Genomic DNA, 19,024 nt, shown 5'->3' on the forward strand with positions numbered 1-19,024 from the left:
GACCGCTGCCATGCTGGGGTGTTATGGATGGTTGCTAGGGTGTTGCTATATAGTTGCTAGGTGTGTAACAAGTGAAAATTCTATTGTGATATTTCTTGATAAGGCCTTATCAAATTCTAGACATCATTTTTCTAAATAAAATGTGATGCAAAACTCACTGCCCACATCCTGGTGTGTTATGGATGGCTGCCAAGGTATTGCTATGTGGTTGCTAAGGAGTGGTTTCTAGGTTTGTATCATGTGACAAAGGGTCCCATGTGACATTTTGGTTTATAAATATGGCCTTATTCAGTTCTACATGTTAATATTTTCATAATATGTGATTTTTAGCCATTCAAAACTCTCCACCACCATGCCAGGGTGTTGCTATGTGTTGCTAAGATGTTCTGAATGCTGATGTGTTATCGATGGTTACTAGGGTGTTGCCATTTTGTTGCTAAGTGTGCATGGACTGAAAATAATCCATGGTGGTATTTTGGTCTCTACATGGCCTTCTACATGTTTACATTTTCTGAATAGAATGGGATTTTTTAGCCATGCAAAACTCAACACCACCATGCAATGATGTTATCGATGGTTACCAGGATGTTGCTATGTGTTTGCTAGTTTTGTATCACGTGAAAATGTTCCCATGTGACTTTTTGGTTTCTAGATCTGGTCTTATTCAAATCTATGCATTTACATTTTCCGAATACAATGTGATTTTTAGCCATTCAGAACTCACTGCCACCATTCCAGGGTTTTGCTATGTGGTTGCTAGGTGTGTATCACATGAAAAGTGTCCACTGTGATACTTTGGTCTCTAGATATGGCCTTATTTTATATTACACATTTACATTTTCTGAATACTTGATATTTTTTTGCCATGCAAAGCTCATTGACACCATGCTGGGCTGTTATGGATGTTTGCTAAGGTGTTGCTAGGTATTTATTGTCTGAAATTATTTCACTATGATATTTAAGTCTCTAGATATTGCCTTATTCAATTCTACATGTTCACAGTTTCTGAATAAAAGGATTGTTGTTTGTGCAAAACTCACTAACCATGTGAGGGTGTTATGAATGGTTGTCAAGGTGTTGCTTTGTGGTTTCTAAGAGTGTATTACCTGAAAAGCGTTCAATGTGATATTTTTCTTTCTAAATTTGGCCTTATTCATCATGGACAGTTGCTCTAGATGTGCCCTAATTCAATTTTACGTGTGTAATGCCGTGAATGGTTTCCAGGGTGTTGCTAGGCAGTTGCCCGATGTTTATCACCTGAAATTAGTACACTATGATATTTTAGTCTCTAGATATGGCCTTATTCAATTCTACATGATTACATTTTCTGAACAGAACATGATTTTTACCCATTCAGAACTCACTGACACTATGCCGGGAGTTGTAAATAGTTGCCAAGGTGTTGCTATTTGGTTTACAGCTTGAAAATAGTCCACTATGATGTTTTGGTTTATAAATATGGCCTTATTCAATTCTACAAGTTTCATTTCTTGAACAATGCCAGAGCGCTGTTTAGTCATGCAAAACGCACTGCCACCATGCTGGTGGCTTATGTTATGTGTCGCCAGGGTGTTGCTAAGGTGTTTGGAGTGGATTCTAGATATGTATCACCTGAAATGAGTCCAGTGATATTCTGGTCTCTAGACATGGCCTTACTCAACATGCATCTGTGTGATTTTCAACTGTTTTATCATCAAGCAGATGAAATCGTACTTAACAGCTCACTTTGATTCCCAACACTTAATAGTTAAAATAAAAAAGAGACCAGTAATTCTTTCATTACGAATGTACATTGTATTTTGCATACATATTATTGTTCTAATTAATGACGAAACATGATCATTAATTCAAACAATAACAGCTTGTGTTTTGTACATAACATTTCTTCAACATACTATATATACATTTTGTCTAGAAACAGTCTGTTGACATGTAAAGGTCCTAAAATAAACTTTAGTTACTTTCGTGTACAGAGAATTGTCCTCCCTGTCGGACAGCGTGTCCTGCTGTCTTCACTGTTTGGCGGTTTGGCAATGCAGAGGAAATGAAGGCAAACACTTCCTGTTCTCTCTCTGAGTCTCAGATGTTTTGTGCTTTGACAGCGTGCAAGAAAAGAATAAAACGGTCCAAAGAAAAGAAAAGAAATTCAAGCTATAAATGTCATTTCAGTCCAGTTTGAGGCGCTCAAGCCCACCTTCAGCTTCCGGTTCAAGACGCCTCTGATTAAAGGACTTATGGTGGATGGAGTAAGAAAGTGCAGAGACTTAAATGCCATCAATTCCTGTAAAAGGCAGGTCTTCACACATCTCACATAATTATACTCTTCTGTGTTTGATTCATATCTTATAATAAACCTATACCAGATGTCAAGTTAAACTTGTGCAGATGTGAGTTATAATCAGGCTCAGACAAAATCTGCATCACAGTTTTTAAAGTCAACTTATGCTTGAATTTATCCGTCACAAATTGATGGGACGGTAAACAATAGAGACAGGTGGTTGAAGGAGAGGACTTGTTTGCAGTGAATATATTTTGCATTAAGTTTCATTTTCTTTATCGGTTGCCTTTAGATTTAGTTTTTTTCTTGTTTTAAGCATAAACTTCACAAAATGAAGTTGGAATTTTGCTTAAAACAAGATAAAACTGCTTTTCAACGGGGGAAGGAAACTAAACTTAATCTCTGAAAACAAGTTCTAATATCTTATGAAAATTTATTTAAATGTTTTAATTGAAAAACAAGATAACATCACCAAGTTTGATAAGTTATTCCAGTTTGATGAAAGATACAAAGCCAGTTTTGTTGCTTCTCTAGAATAACATGCAACAGTGAATCATTCACTATAAAAAATAAACCGGATCAATTTTGATTTCAAGTCCAGGCCTGATTATAACTGACCCCTCGCCAGTCCTACCTTGGCAACTGTTGCCGTGTACCATATTATCACACAAGCTCTTGCTCCTTTCTAATGTAAGTCTATAGAGGATCTGCGTGTCTGAATAATTTTAAATGCATTTTTCAAATCTTTAAATAAACCTTGTGTAATAAATTCAACTGTCGCCCTCATTCCCAAATTAACATGTAAGATGTCAGCCAGAATTGCCAAAAATAGCTTAAGTTTTTCATCAGTATTTTTGACTTGTTTAAAAGTCACAGCTAAAAATATGTAAAATCCTGTACAAGATAAATCTACTCGAGAAGCAACGCTGCATAAGGTATTGCATAAGATCTGGTTTTCATAGATTCTATCTTTAATATATAAGTACTCTGTCTGTCTTCACTGGTAGATTTTTCCATTTGTTTTTAACTAGTTTATACTTAAAACAAGTGAAAAAATATGCAGCGCATTAAAACAAAATACACTCGCATTAAAGATGCAACCTCTAAAAACAAGTGCTAATAACTGATGCAGTGTTGCTTCTCTAGTAAATCTATTTGGTTTCAAAGATTTTTTGATATTTTAACTGGAAAACAAGATTTATTTATTAAATAAATACATAATTTAGTTATTAGAATGTTTTCTTATTTTCTAGTGCAAACATCTACTTAAAATTTACATTAGATTCAAAATGTTAAGACTTGTTTTATGAAAAAAAGGGTATTCAATTTAGTGAGTTTTTGATTTAAACAAGAAAGAATATCTGCCAGTGAGGTCAGCAAAATAATCTTGTTTTCCCCTTTAATTGAGTTTATTTTTCTGACTCATGCACTGACAGATAATTTTTCTTGTTTTAATTTTGATACATTTTTCAGAAAACAAGACTTGTCATTTTCTCGAATTAAAATATTTAGATGTTTGTACTGCAAAACAAGGCAAAATACTTGCTAAGAATATATATATTTTTTTGCAGTGCATGTCATTTTCTGTGCATATTAATTCAGATGACCTGTGGTAGTAACTAACTGTGTTCACTTACACTAATGTGATCAGCTGTGATTGCTTTTCTCTTTTCAGTGACTGCGAGAAGCATTTGGCAGCCTCTGTTCACAGTCTCTGCCATTTTTAATCACGTTACTGCGTTAATTTTTCAGATCCAAAATGGCAGATAAAAGATCCTCTGCAATGTCACGCTTCATTCCAGCCCACGTACGAATAACATCCAATCCATTTTACCAATTCACAAGCTCATTTTACTAACAATTGCACTGAAATCTACAGGGACGTGCTTGTCTGAGAGAGCAACAGTAACTAAGGAAGGCGGAGCTTATGGAAGCAGTCACATGAGGTTTCAGTGCTTGTTCGACAACTTTGTCTCCCCTACGTTATTAAAAAGTGCTTTCAAACAGAGATGATGAAATAGCGATACGACTGAGTGAACCATCACATGGATTACTGAAACCAGACGCTGTGATTTTACAGTATTGCTCAAAAAAAGAAGAAAGTTATGCAAACATTAAAAAGGCAATGCAAAAACCAAGTGAATTCTGTAAATGAAGATAAAAAGGAATTGTGTAAAAAAGTTCAATCCGAATGGCCACAGCGCATTAAGGCTAGAGCCCGTTTGTGTCCGGCAGAAAAGATTAGCTTCTAAATTCCGAGTGGGTGTCAGAAAGCGAGCGAGGCTTCGGTATCAGCACTGCTAATCCTGGCCGTGTTGTGAAGGTGGGTGTCCGGTGTATAGGAGATGGTGGGTGGAGTCGTGTTCGTCTGTGTCAGCGTCAGCCGCTCTGAATGTACTTCTTAATAACCACGCAGCCGTGTCTGAAGAGCGGGCAGGGCATGCTTTGCTGCAGCGTCCACACATTCGCACAGGGGTCAAAGGCCTCCATGGTTCCCAGCGCTGGACCCTCGCTGCTCACGATGCCACCCGTCACGTAGATCTTCCCGTCCAGGACCACCGCACTGGAAAAGACATTATTCAGAACTGGTTTAGTTTCTTTTTTTTTTAAATACTGATTTTCACTTTCTGACAAACAAGAACATACATCAGAACCACCTAGAACATAAAAATAAAACAGATTTAAAAAATAAACAAATTAATTAATAATAATAAAAAAATGACAAATGAAAATGATAATAATTAAAACAAATAAGAATGATAAAATAATTAAAAAATATAATAAAAAGATAACAATAACAAAAGATAAATAAAATAGTTGAAAAAATACAACAACGAAAGTTATATAAAGTACAGTAACAATAATAATAAATCAGCCTATCTAAACGTATACAGTGGTAAATCCATAAAAATAAATAAACATGAACAGAAATTAAATTAAATAATATAAAAAACCTTAACATTATTTGATTTCAACCAGTACAGCTAGTTGCTAAACTGAAACTAATGAATAAAATATATTTATAATAAAATATAACAGACATATAAAAAAATGACAAAAACAAAATTACTAAAACTTTAACTAAAACAAAACCAGAAAACTATCCCAAAACTGCTAGAACATATATTTTCTAAAGCTGAGGGGTAAAAGTCTTGGCCTATCATGCTAGTCTTAATGCGAAACCTTGTTCGCTGGTTCAGTTTCTGATGTGGACAGAACAAAGTACTAAAATATTCTGGCAGTGTCTAAGTTGTGAATTGGCAGCAGAATCATGCAATTCTCTCAGATTCCCACTCCTTGTTATTTGAGAAAAAAAATCTGGATTTTGAACTACATACATAAGTGTAATGATAAAGATTATGTTCCCATTTGCCATCTTACATAAAGTCTTGGTATTGTAAAACTGTGAAACTGATGGATGAGACGAATCATCTACCTCCTAATCTTCTCTTTGGGCCGTATTCATTTCAAGCCCTTGACAGGTTTCAAAATGTTAATGCGGAAACTCATGCGAGTGTGACTGTAACTGACGTGTCGTTTTGGGAAAATATATTTGTATCGCAAATACACAGCAGAAGCGTAAAAGGTGCCTGTGTGTGTTTTGGGGGGACGTGATGCACTAGCGATTGTTCGGCGCTCATTCGTGCTTCATCTGCTGCTGAGCTAATTACTGCCTCTGCTGCGAATACCAATCAGCAGTGAAAGCAAATCGGGCCCAAAGCACGACCCTGGGGGACACCGAATAAAGTCTTAGGAGTGAGCAGGGGAGGCTTTGTGTAAACTGGAACACATCGCTTTGACAATGTGCTTTTCTCAGCTTGATCCATCTGCATTCATTTGATGATGGTTGTTAATGCTCATTTTGTTCATTAACATTACATAATGGTAGCAGTTATGGGGCGAGAATTGCATTTTTTGGGTTATTGGAAAGCGACTGCAGCAAATTTAAATGAATATGTTGCTGAGTGAATAACGACAATAACAACAAAGTTAACTCAGTCAAAGCACTAAAACCTAAAAACAAATGCGTTTTTGACAGCTGGAGCCGGAGCCTGTGGTGTACTATATATCACACGATTAAGAGAGGCTATAAAAACTGACTAAAGCCTCTAAAAGAGCCTAATCTTGACAAATGCTTGATCTGAAAAAAATGAGAGTTGGATTCAGATGAAGTAGCCTCAAGAAGACACATGATTTGAGGTATATTTCATGTCTAATACAATCTAAAATGAGCAACTACACATTTCCCTGTTTATGGGACCTTTTGAGTCATAATTATTAAGAAATTAAGTGAAACTACATAAAAACCCCATGATAGACCAACAGAATCCCCTAAATGTTAGTCAAACACAGTGGTGTGAATACAGAATACGTATTTTTACAGAACTATACAATTTAACAATATTGCTGAAATATTTAGGGTTTCTTAGTTTCCAGCATGAATTAAAGCATTAATAATTGATGCAGTTACTGTTGTAGGATAATTGTTTTGCTTTTTGTTTTGTTTTGTCATTATTGTTATATCTGTAGTGTTTTATATCTTATCTTTTTATCTTTTTTGATTGTCACCATTCTTTGTGTTTCGACTTAATGATGAGGTCTACAATTTATATACAGGTTTGTAAAACTACGTGTCTACGTATACTTGATTTGTAAGCATAGCTGACCTTACATATTAAGTGTATTATATAACTATATATTATATAATACAAAATTATAATCTAGATAACGCAATCTTCAGATAATTAAATACCATTAAGTCTGAAGGTTTTGTAAAATATGTAAAACTGAGTTGTGTGTGTTGTTAGGCAAGGCTTGGCAATGCATTAGTACTAAAATTGATTAAATTTATTAAAAATTAATATACATGAAGTGAATGAACAACTTCAAATTGACAAAAAGTAGTGTTACTTAGGAAAACAGTTGAGAAAACCTAAAAATCACAATGCATCAGGTTGCAAGAGTTTAATACACAAGAAGTACGATAAATAGTAATACCGAAGCACAGTTAACAAGGGTATATTTGTGCAGTAAAGCTCTTTTCAGCTGTATTCAAAGAACCATGAATGCACAAGACCAGTTTCAGTAGCCATGAGTAACTAGCTCTCTGACAGCTGTGAAAGCTCTCCATCCAGATTTCTCCATGGACAGGTGGTGGAGTGTATGATGGTCTTACCTGCAGAACTGTCTGGAGTGGTTCATGTTGGGTCCTGCTTTGATGTTTCCCTTCTCAGGGTCGTAGATGGTGGTGGCTCTGGCATACGCTCCTCCCAGGATGAAGATATAGCCATTCAGAGTCACAGCAGGGGCGTATTTGTTATCTGAACAATGGGAGAATAAAACACAAGTCACCAATTTTGGGTTTTAAAGGTCAAAAGTCTAAAGGAAACCTATTTTTACCCATTTTAAAATCGGTTTCATGTCCATAAGTGAATACACTGCATTTTGGATCACAAGCTTGCATGCAAGCAGTGGCTAGAAGCAGCTGATGAAAGATTTTGATGTTTTTTTTTATCCTCAGGAATAATGTGCACGGATGAATCATTCAGAGTAAGACCAGGAACACGTATTAAAGTAAATAAGGTCAATTGGTTTCATGTTGACTCCAGATGAATGTCTTGTTAAAGGCATCGCGCCTCATCAAATAAACAAGATCACGAAACCCATTGTGCAGCAGAGACGCAAACAGTAAGCATATTACGTTTTATTTATTGAGAAAGCCAAACAACAGCTTATTAATTTCAACAAAATACGAGTCTAACAGTAACAGCTGAGGTCATTGTGTCGACTGTTCAATTGTAAATCAATAGCCCTGTTCCAGCACATTATGTTGGCATGAATGCGGTTAACTTCTTTGATTCGAGTAATCAAGCAGGAGAAAACACATAAATAATTGATGAGTGGCAAATAATTGAATTGAATTCACATTCAACCCAGCAGCTGTGACTTCAACCTCAGCAGCTGAAGAGAGACGCGAGGACATTGAGCTAATAAAATCTTGAGTCTTTTCAGATTTGGAGTGAGACCTCCCGGGAAGAACAGATATTACGGATAATGTAAAAAACAGAGAAAAGAGGAGGAAAGGTTTACAAATAATGGTCAAAAATAGAAGCGTGCATACTGTCCATGTGCAATGGGCAATACGGATCACTAAACAAGGGAAATATTTGATCTGACTTAATCTATCAATGCTAAGCGGTGCTCTAAGCACAAGATAAATAGAAGGAGATCACTACAGTCCAAGAGTAAATCTCACAAAACCTGTTAAGAACCAGGTAATATTTCACCCCACAGCAAAAGAATATATAAAAAAAAAAAAAAATATATATATATATATATACATATACATACATTATATATATATATATATATATATATATATATATATGTGTATGTGTGTGTGTGAATTTGGCTTTCTTTGGCTTAAAATGAAATTCTTTACACTGTGACATTATGTGTGTGATAATAAACAAACACAAAAATGTATGAATAAATTTATACATAAATTCTGGTTAAAGGAATGTCCTGGGTTCAGTGCATTTGCAGCTCAGTAGACAGTGTTTGTGGACTGTATGTCAATCACCAAATAAAATAGTTTTGACTCGTCCATGAAAAATAAAATCCTGGAGTGCGCTGTCCTGCAGAGTTCAGCTCCAACCCTAATCAAACACACCTGAACAAGCTAATTAAGGTCTTCAGAATTACTAGGGCTACAGGCAGGTGAGGGTTCTTTTTTCAAGGTTGGAGCTAAACTTTGCAGGACATCGGCACTCCAGGACCGACGTTGCCTACCCCTGCTCTAATGTCTTGAAATGTGACCTAGAGATGTTTTCTTGAGATTCAACTTCTACCTTTCTAGAGTTGTTTTCTGAACTTTCAGAGTTTCTTGATTGAATCTCCTTTTGGCATCAGTTCTCCGCCTGACCACACATGTTTGAAGATGACTTTCAGCGCCCCCTATCATACCGCGTGTGTCTGCCATCTCCTGCTGGGCAATGAAGTGTCAATCTGCCGTCCTCGCTCATGTGGCACAACTACTAAATGGGGCTTTTGAAGGAATATCTCACACACACAGCGGCGGTCCTTTTACAGTTAAACAAAGTTTCACACTTCCACAAATGTGGCTAAAACACCAAAGACCTTCATCTCCCCGATGCATTTCATGACCATGGGCGGCTCTTCTCCACGGCTGCTTTATTTACATGTTAAACACAAAACACAATACAGTACAGCGTGAGCGCGAGCCTGTCCCACAGCGTTTTCTGGCCTGTCAAACACAATAAGTGTGCCAGCAGGAGGAAGGTGTTGTCTTTCACAGACGGCAAAGCTGACAATGCCATTCCTTGCCATGAATAATTGCAAACGGGAATATTAGGCGGATCACTGACTGTCAACGGAGAGACCAACCTCTTACTGCTGACTGACCAAATCAAGCTTCTCCAAGGCAGATCTTACGTTTTTTTTTAGTTTTAGCGCTCAATGTGTCATTGCACCACCATAAGTAATTTTGACTAATTCTCTGGTTAAAATATTTAAAAATCCTTTAAAACAATGTATTTATTTCGGAAGCAACAATGCTTAAGATGTGCATTCAGAGAATGCATCTTTAAATCAAGTGCATTCATGCATTTTCACATTTGGAATTATAAAAGTTCAAAGCCAGTGTTAAAAATCTGCAAGTGCAAGGAGACAAAATACACAATCAGTGTTTTTTGAAACTTTAAAAAGCAGACTCTTTAAGAGGTTACTTTTGCAGTGCACAAGAGGATTGTACTAGTTATTGTGAATTTCAGGCAGTTTTTAGGGGATTTATTGCCATTAAAATGTCTGTGTTTTATAAAAACTTCAATACAAATACGGTTCAAACGTTTGATGTAGGTAAGAGTTTAATTTATTTGAGTCTCTTCTGCTCACCAAGTCCAAATTTGACCAGAAATACAGTAAAATTATTCATATTGTGAAATATTTTTGCAATTTAAATATATTGTAAAGTGTAATTTATTTCTGTGACGTCAAGCTGAATTTTCATCATCATTATTCCGGTCTATGCTGATATGCTGATTTGCTCAAGAAACATTTCTTAATATGATCAATGTTGAAAACAGCTGCTTCATATTTCTTTGGAAATTGTGATTTTTTAATTTTATTATTTGAACAAATAAAGTTCAGTATAACAGCATTTATTTGAAATAGAAATCTTGTTTCATTATAAATGTCTTTACTGTAATATTTGATCATTGTAAATCAATATAAACATAAATTGTGATCAGTCTTTGTTGGGTTCGAACCCGCAACCTTCCTGTTGCCTCCCCACATCTTCAACCACTACGCTGCAATTACGCTGCATGGCTATTTTATTATGCTACACAGTCAGCATCCTGACTGTGTAGCATAGTTCCTTTATTACTGTTGACCATTTCCATGGCTTTATTGATTGACTCGGAAGTCAAATAACAAGACTATGAAGACTGAGGTGCTTTGTATTTCAGCCTTTGCTTGTTCTTACACAAACACGGCTGTAATAAACATATGATCCCTGAGCCACAATGTCCACAGCCACATCAGAATCAATAAGCGCCTCACGGTTCATAGCAACATCAAAATCAATAAGCGCCCAGACTGAGATGACGTTACCGGCTGAAACCCTCAAGAGTTCATTATCCGCCGGCGCAGGAATACCTGCAACACTTGACATCTCCGTCGACCTTTCCAGATCGCTCAAGCCCTTCACAATAATCGAAATATCATGTTTCTTCTCACATGCGGCTGGCCTTTGGAGATGATGTCAGCTGCTGGCTCTGAACTTTGAGTCACCGGCTCTAAACACTGATGGTCTACACAGTCATACGTATTTGACCCCGCGTGTGACAACGTCTGCCGTCAGCTGTGGAGTTCGATGTCAGAAGCGCTCATACCTCACTCTCTCATTTCACTATCTGAAGCTTCTGAAGGAGTCTCATGTGACATTATTCACGTTCGGCTGGCTTGGTTCCATGCAAACATCAACACTGGCTGGAGGAAGAGTTCAATCCACAAAAATGACAAGTGTATCATTATTTACTCACTCTCGTGTCGCTCTGAACCTGTATGCTGTTATTACTGCTGTGGAACTAAAAAGGAGAATCTTTACACAGATCATAACAACATCTTTCCAGCTCTGAAAAGAACAAGAAAAAAGCAAAAAAACACCATGAAAGTAGTCCGTGTGACTCATGCGCTATATAAAGTCTTACTGAGAGCAATGAGAATGGGAGAAAACAAGACCTTGTTTGTTTGTTTCTATGGTTAGTTTCATGGCAAAAAAATATATAAGATGTTTAAGATAAATTTTTGACAAAAACTAAATCTGGACAAAATTGATTAAGGTTAATAATGGAACAAGAATATCTCAAATCAGAAATATTACAATCCAATACAGTAATGTGGATCTACGAACGAAATATCATAGTGACATCCTTCCAGAAAACAGCAAAAAAACACCATAAAAGTAGTCCATATGACTTGTGAGCTATATAAAGTCTTCTAAACTCACTGACAGAAGCAAGAATAGAGAAAATCATCAGAAAATAACAACTTGTTTGTTTGTTTCCAAGGCTATTTTCATAGTGAAAACAAGGCTGCAGTATAATAATAGATAAAACAACTAAAGCAAAGTCTATACAAGATGTTTAAGATTTATTACATGAAAAGTCAATCTGAGTCTTAATGGACAATTATTTTAATATCATTGTGATGTTATAGTTTTTATTAATATTTGTTTTTGTATTAATGTTAATTTTGTTTATTAATGTTAAAAGTTTTATTAATGTTTGGTTTTATTAACATTTGTTTTTACAATTTTTTTTATTTTTACATTGGTTAAAGTTTTAGTAATTTCTAGTGTTTGTTTGTTATAAATAGGTCTTTTAAGAAATATTTTAGTTTTAGTTTCAGTTACTTTGTACATCAAGTTTAATTTCAATCAACCTTACAGTTGACTATAATATATATATATATATATATATATATATATATATATATATATGTGTGTAACGTGTTGTGCTGAGGAAGGGAAACAACGAAGAAGAAATAGCCAAAGGAGTATAGTCCCGAGGTGGAGGTAGGGGGACGACTGCCCAAGGCGGAGCCGGAGGGACGAGGGAGCCCGGTGGAGCTGGTGGACTGGAACGAGGGAGCTGGAAGCCATGGTAGAGCCGCTGGGTCGCAGGACTGAGGTGGAGTCTGGGCCTCGGAGGCTGAAGGCGGAATCGAGGGATCCTCCAGACTCAACTCCGAGTGTATCAGAGTGAAAGTCTATTAAGTCTCCCAGGTCCATATTGTGCTCACTCCCAGCGGTGGTGCCGTGGCCAGGGCTTTCCATAGCCCCCGCGATCTCCACATCTGCATCCACCGTCGCTTGCGCAGTTGGCTCTCACACCTGGCCAGACACTTGGGGCTCAGGCTCCAGGATGATTGTCAGCTCTGTCGCTCCTGATGGCAATGGCTCAACGACCACGGCAGGCTCTGGCTCTCCATCTGCGGTGGGCTCGGGCAGCTCTGCACTGTGGGATGGTAGATGACTGGGCTCTGGGTCCCGAGTGGGGCTGGTGTCATCGTCCGCGATGTCCACAGTCAGATGTGACTTGCAGGACACCAGTACTCGAAGGCGGCGAGGCTCTCCAGAGGACCATCCCCGGACAACTGCTCACGTGTGGTGTTGTTAAGTCCAGCTCGGTGGAATGTGCAGAGGCAGTTGTCCGGGTAGTGCGTGTGATTAGCCAGGAACACAAAATCCTCAGTGTGGTCCTCGAGAGAGAGGTCCCCCTGCTCCAAGAGGAAGACGAGGACAGCAGGATCATTCAAAATACAAAATAAAAACTGACAAAAACGGGAAACAAAACGAGGGGAAACACGCCGCTATACTTTTCTTTTTGGTCGGTTATTCTGTAACGTGTTTCCAAGGAGAGAATACAAGGAAATGTTAGAAGTAGGCTGCACGAACACATAGACATCAACAATAACCGACAAACTCAAACTCAAAGGACAGGAACTAATATAGGGCAGACAACGAGGGCTCGACAGGTGAACACAATGACTAATTAAACAGAATATGTATACATATATATATATATTTTAGAAATGTTACCATCCAACAAAATATATGACTCAAATAACTTAAATTTGAGTCTGTTCCTCACACCAAGCATAATATGGCTTCAGAAGACAGGAGTTGCATTGACAACTTTATAATGATGTCTCAGAAGTTTTGTGAAACACAAGAGCAGAATGTCTGAGCTTCTGTTGTGGATTGTAGAAAGGGCAAAAAAATACCATTAAAGTAAGAACATTTCATGAACCGCATGAAACATTAAACTGAACTAGATAATGACAATGTTAAACAGAATTTCTCTGTATGCTTTTACCTGATGCAAAGCAGAGTAAAAATCAAATGTAAGACTTTAAAACCTGCACAAACTAATACCTTTATTCCATACAGAACAAACCCTAAATCTCAAAATAAATCATGTATCTCTGATTGTTTGACTTTAATTAAACAGGCCATGGCACATATTCAACGAGGACTTAATACTGTTTATCAGAACAATGGTATGCACTAATATATGAATACATACTAATTAATCCATATTGGGAGTTTGCTGATACAAAAATAATCAGATTAAAGAAAGTTAACAGATTGTGCTGTTACTATAGGCCTAGTAAAATATATGTACTGACACTTATATTATTCTGAATATTACTGAAAGCTCATTTTTTGAGATATTGTTTAGATTTACGGCTTTGGTTTTCATATAAAATTTTAAATTTCATATTCAATTTTAAAAATAATGTTTTGTGCATTTTTAAACTTTTTACATTTTTTTTAGCAATATTCTGCCAAGTGTCTTCTTTAAAAATATATTAAATATAAGTCTGTGTTCCAAAGCATTGAAGGTTTGTGACAATTTAAGTCGGAAACTTCATCTTCAGGTCTATGATGAAAAAAGGTTAACAGGTAATAAATGCATTGTAACTATTTCATAAATATAATATAGCACAATAAAATCCTTTAAAAAGTCCTATATTCACCGGACTCTTATATTGAAAAGCTTTCGCTGTACTACTCCAAGCTGCTCATTTAAAAAAAATGAGGCATGTGATTTTTTTCAACCATCTACTATAGACTACAATATAAACACTACAAAGTAAGCACTGTCTAAATTCATCAACAATAGGTAAACAGCTATCCATTTGGCATAAATTCACTGTACTCACTGACTGTAAAGTGCTCTGAAATGCACAGTATAGTGCTATGCAGCGCTTACATTTATTTAATGAAATCACATCCTTTTGAAGTTTAACAATAGCTCTTAAAATCATAATGAAGTCTTTTGTTATGCCATTGAAATGACATTCAAAATGGATAAAACAGAATTTAAACCCTTTTAAGAACCTGCCGGGACCCTGACAAACCATTAACATCTAAAAATGGACATAGATGCTCCTCATGATGAATTCTAGAGGAGAAGCATTATGTGTGACTCAGAAGTGTAAAGAATATGAGTCGTCTGTAAGTGTGAACGATTGTCTGTCAGGTGGCAGATCAGCCAAAAATGAGGCAGAGAAGACAATAGCTGGGAAACTGTTGAAGAAATGCATAACACAAGAAACTAGTTACTAGTTAAGTTTGACTTTTCATTATCCGCACACTTCATGTTTGCAGAGACAGTATACAGTGCAGCTCCATTCACACTGACAACCGCTGGAGGATGCTGGAAATCTCGTTAAAAACAAACGACTTCTGGTCAGTTTGTTGCTGTAAAACACTGTCGCCGTCAAAGGACTTGCCGGGCTGCTTTGCTAAAGAACACACACGGCCATTAGCTGAACCAAAAATACTCTTTTAGAGATTTCAGACTAACCCCATTCAAGCAGATACAAGCTGTTCATGCATGACTAGAAAATAAACGCCCACAGGCTTCACCAAGACCGCTATGAACTGATTCGCTTTAAAAGAGCCTTGATTATTCATGAACTATCTGATGCATCAGCTTTGCAAACCCTGCTGATTTATATTAGTGTTTGCAGATACAAAAATGTGTTTAAAGAACAGCAATAAACAGCTGTAACTAGCTATGCTTTAAACAATATTTTGTCTTTCCTATGCTTTTCAATATAAACAAAACCAAAACACAGAGGGACTCTTATTTTGAAATCTCTTTGTTTTACAGTACCATTGTAGCTGCTCACTCAAAAACATGAGGGAGATCAAATATCAGCCAACATATTACAATAGAAACACCATAATTCATCCAAAGCAGATCAATAAGCAATCATTTTGCATAAATGCATGATATTAGCTGACTGCAAACTGCTCTGAACCAGTGAGCCTGCCTGAAGAATGCAATACAGCGGCGCGTTTCGACTTTGAACATGCGATGCTCATATTTAATTCAATTATTGAAAAAAATCGTGTAGTATCAGAAATAATTAGTACATTTCACAACGTAGAAATAGCAAGTATACCACATTGAATTAAACGTGAAATTTTGCAGTTTCAATGTTTGAAGACTGAAATATTATTCTCTTGTTAAACATACTCCAACTCCTTTGTTTTATTTACTTCAAAAAATACTACAAAATAAATAAATAACAATAAACAAAAAAAAAATTCACACACACGTTTCATGATTTCTGTTTTTCCATGTTCATATTTAAGACAGATTAAAATGATTATTAAGACTTTTCTAATAACATTTAGATAACTCTTTAAGATCTTATATTTGATTAAACTCACTTTAAGACAATTTAAGATGCTGACAGTGAAATCTAATTGGCCCAAAATCGACCCATATAAACGTGTATATATAGTAACACTTTACAATAACTTCCATTAGTTAACATGGGTTATTTCTTTAACTAACATTAACTAACAATGAGTGGTACATTTGTTTCAGTATTTATTCATCTTTGTTAATGTTAGTTATTAAATATACAACTGTTTATTGTTAGTTTATGTTAGCTTAGGCCCATTATATAATAGTAACAGATACAGTGATTTTAATGCATTGATAAATGTTGATATTAACATTTACTAAGATTAAGTATTTTTTATTGTTAGTTAATGTTAACTAATAAGTGTTACTGTATCTATTAAACTTCAAATGTGTCTCTAAGAAAGACTCATCAAATAAGCAGTCTTATAAAATAACTTATTTTAGCAACTAAAAATGGCAGATGAAGCTGGTTTCAGGGCAGTTTGAGTGGAGCTCTGTGCGCTTTTTTAAATCCACACTTATTTCTGCACTAATGTGGAAACGCTTGCTTTTCCAGCTGTAATGAAACGCCTGAGTCCTGCTCCCGCTGCGTGTCCCTCAGGGCTGCATTCACCACCGAGATACAGGTTGAAAAAAAAGTTCCTTCCTCCTTGAGCGTCCCTCCACCCACAAGCTCCAGATCCCTGGAGCGTGTCAAAACGCCAAATACTAATGAAGTCAAATACCAGCGAAATTCGATGAAGTTACTTTCTCAGTTTCAAAACTGTCTAATGCAAAATTTTAGACATAAAATGCATCTAATGCAGGATGTGGGATTGTCCATGCATGATGCTTGAACATTTTCTTAATTAAAATAATACATTTTATAGATGAAGTTCAGGCCTTTTGATATCGATTCTGTAAAACTATATTTATTAATACAATAAAATTTTGAAATATTATTACAATTTAAAATATCTGTTTTCAATGTAAATACATTACATGACAAAAATGCCATTTATTTCTGTGATCAAAGCTGAATTTTCAGCATCATTACTCCAGCCTTCAGTGTCACATGATCCTTCAGAACTCATTCTGATATGCAGATTTAACAATTTATCAATGTTGAAAACAGTTGCGCTTATTCATATTTTTCTGCATTCTTCGATGAATAAAAAACAGCATTTATTTAATATTTTGTAATATGAATGTCTTTACTCACACTTGATTAATTAAATACATCCTTGCTGAATAAAAGTATGAATTTCTTAAAAAAAAAAAAAAAATTCATACTGACCCCAACACTTTCGAACAGTAGTGAATATGCTATATAAGCTCCCATACGCAGGAGACAGGAGGTGAAGTGCAGAGTTTGCAGTCAGGCGCTTCAGTAATTGTACCGAGCGCTCTTACCGATCATGGGCGACTCAATAAAGCTCCAGGCGTTGGTTTGAGGCACATATGACTGAAGTACTCCAGCAGAGCGGCCGGCCTCGTTCACCCCTCCAAACACATAGATCTTCCCTCCACACACAGTCGCCGCTGCAGAATGGACAGGTTTGGGCAAAGGAGCCACCATCTCCCACTGGTTAGTGATGGTGTCGTACCTGGGGAGAAAATGAAACGCCATTTATCCTGGAGCATCAGAAAGAGCAGAATTCAAAGCACCTCTTTAGACAGAATAATGCGCTATACAATTCTGACTGCTCATATGTAGGGTTAAACGTCTAACCAACAACCCTGGCAAACACCCAAACCCACTAAACCCAATAACAGCACTCATATTTCCGGGATAAATGACTATTAAAGTCGGCCTGAATAAAAAGATGAAGCCCATGGATCTTTAAACGATGCCCATGCCTCATATCAGTGAGTTTCCACTTCATGCCTGATAAAGCATCAAGAAAATGAGTATATTGTGAGGGTTTGGATGAGTTTTTTACTGGCCCTTGGAAAAAATAAATTATGCCAACTCTAGCATTTAAACAGAAGTACAAAGGGACTGTAAAAGATGTGCAAGGCTGACCGTCACAAATAGTGCCCCACTCCTATTTCAAGAAAACAACAACAATTTATATATGCAATACAGAAAATTAAGGACCATTAAGACTTCTGATCAATTATAACATAAATATAAATATTTTATTATTATATATAAACACATAATGTTATTAAATATTTTATGCAATACAATTTAAATAATAATTTTTATACATATTAATGCTATATACACACACACACACACACACACATATATATATATACACACACACATATACATACATACATATATATAGACATTATTTTCATGTCAGTCACGCAATTTTTGAAGTCAAAATATCACTACTGCAATATAAAAGTATTTTTATATTAATAAATCTAAAATCTTATATATATATATATATATATATATATATATATATATATATATATATATATATATACATACATATAAATAAATAGAACTTTAACAAGTACAAAAAAAAATCACGTAACTAAACCGAAATAAATATTTTTCGATTACTTAATTGCTATAGATGTAATCTACTTCTACTTTTCAAGTTAATGTGTCGTGATTTAAAATAATTTTTTGCAGTGTGGCATTTTACTACGTGATCAGATGACGAAAATGGATGATACTGGATGTTGAAAATGTTTATAAACCAGCGTAAAGCTCAAAAAACAGCAGTTATCTTAAATTCTTTAACAGAAGTAGAGTCTTCATGTTTGTGCACGAAAGCCTCCGGAGCATCTGCCTGCTGCAGTCGACTCTCTATAGACATTAAGGTTAAAATACCCTGAAATATTCCTTTAATTTATGCATGTTACTGTGCTGCGGGGTTTTGCTCGTGAGATTTTTCCAGCATTTCCCTTCAGTGAGGCGAACGAGATAAACTTCTCCAGCAATCTTCCACACTCGGTCTCTGTTAAAGTGCAGCAGATAAGACAGATTCCAGCGCCGTCTCCAAACACGTTTCTGCTCCTCCATTAAGACTCATAATGGTCTCAGTCA

At 36.0% G+C, this 19,024-nt stretch overlaps 1 protein-coding gene across 1 annotated transcript in view; it reads right to left on the reverse strand.

The window, feature by feature from the left end:
* Nucleotides 1-1,783: 1,783 nt before the first annotated feature.
* Nucleotides 1,784-19,024, reverse strand: part of LOC306850224 (kelch-like protein 29) — a 122,055-nt gene continuing 104,814 nt past the window's right edge. Inside the window, exons 12-14 of the mRNA XM_079385733.1 lie at nt 17,425-17,618; nt 7,455-7,599; nt 1,784-4,841 (exon numbers count right to left, since the gene is read on the reverse strand). Of these exons, the coding sequence (XP_079241859.1) occupies nt 4,658-4,841; nt 7,455-7,599; nt 17,425-17,618 (523 nt within the window). The 3' untranslated portion in view covers nt 1,784-4,657. The remainder of the gene's footprint in view (nt 4,842-7,454; nt 7,600-17,424; nt 17,619-19,024) is intronic.

The sequence above is a fragment of the Barbus barbus genome (genome assembly GCF_936440315.1).
Source record: "Barbus barbus genome assembly, chromosome: 30".
NCBI lineage: Eukaryota > Metazoa > Chordata > Actinopteri > Cypriniformes > Cyprinidae > Barbus > Barbus barbus.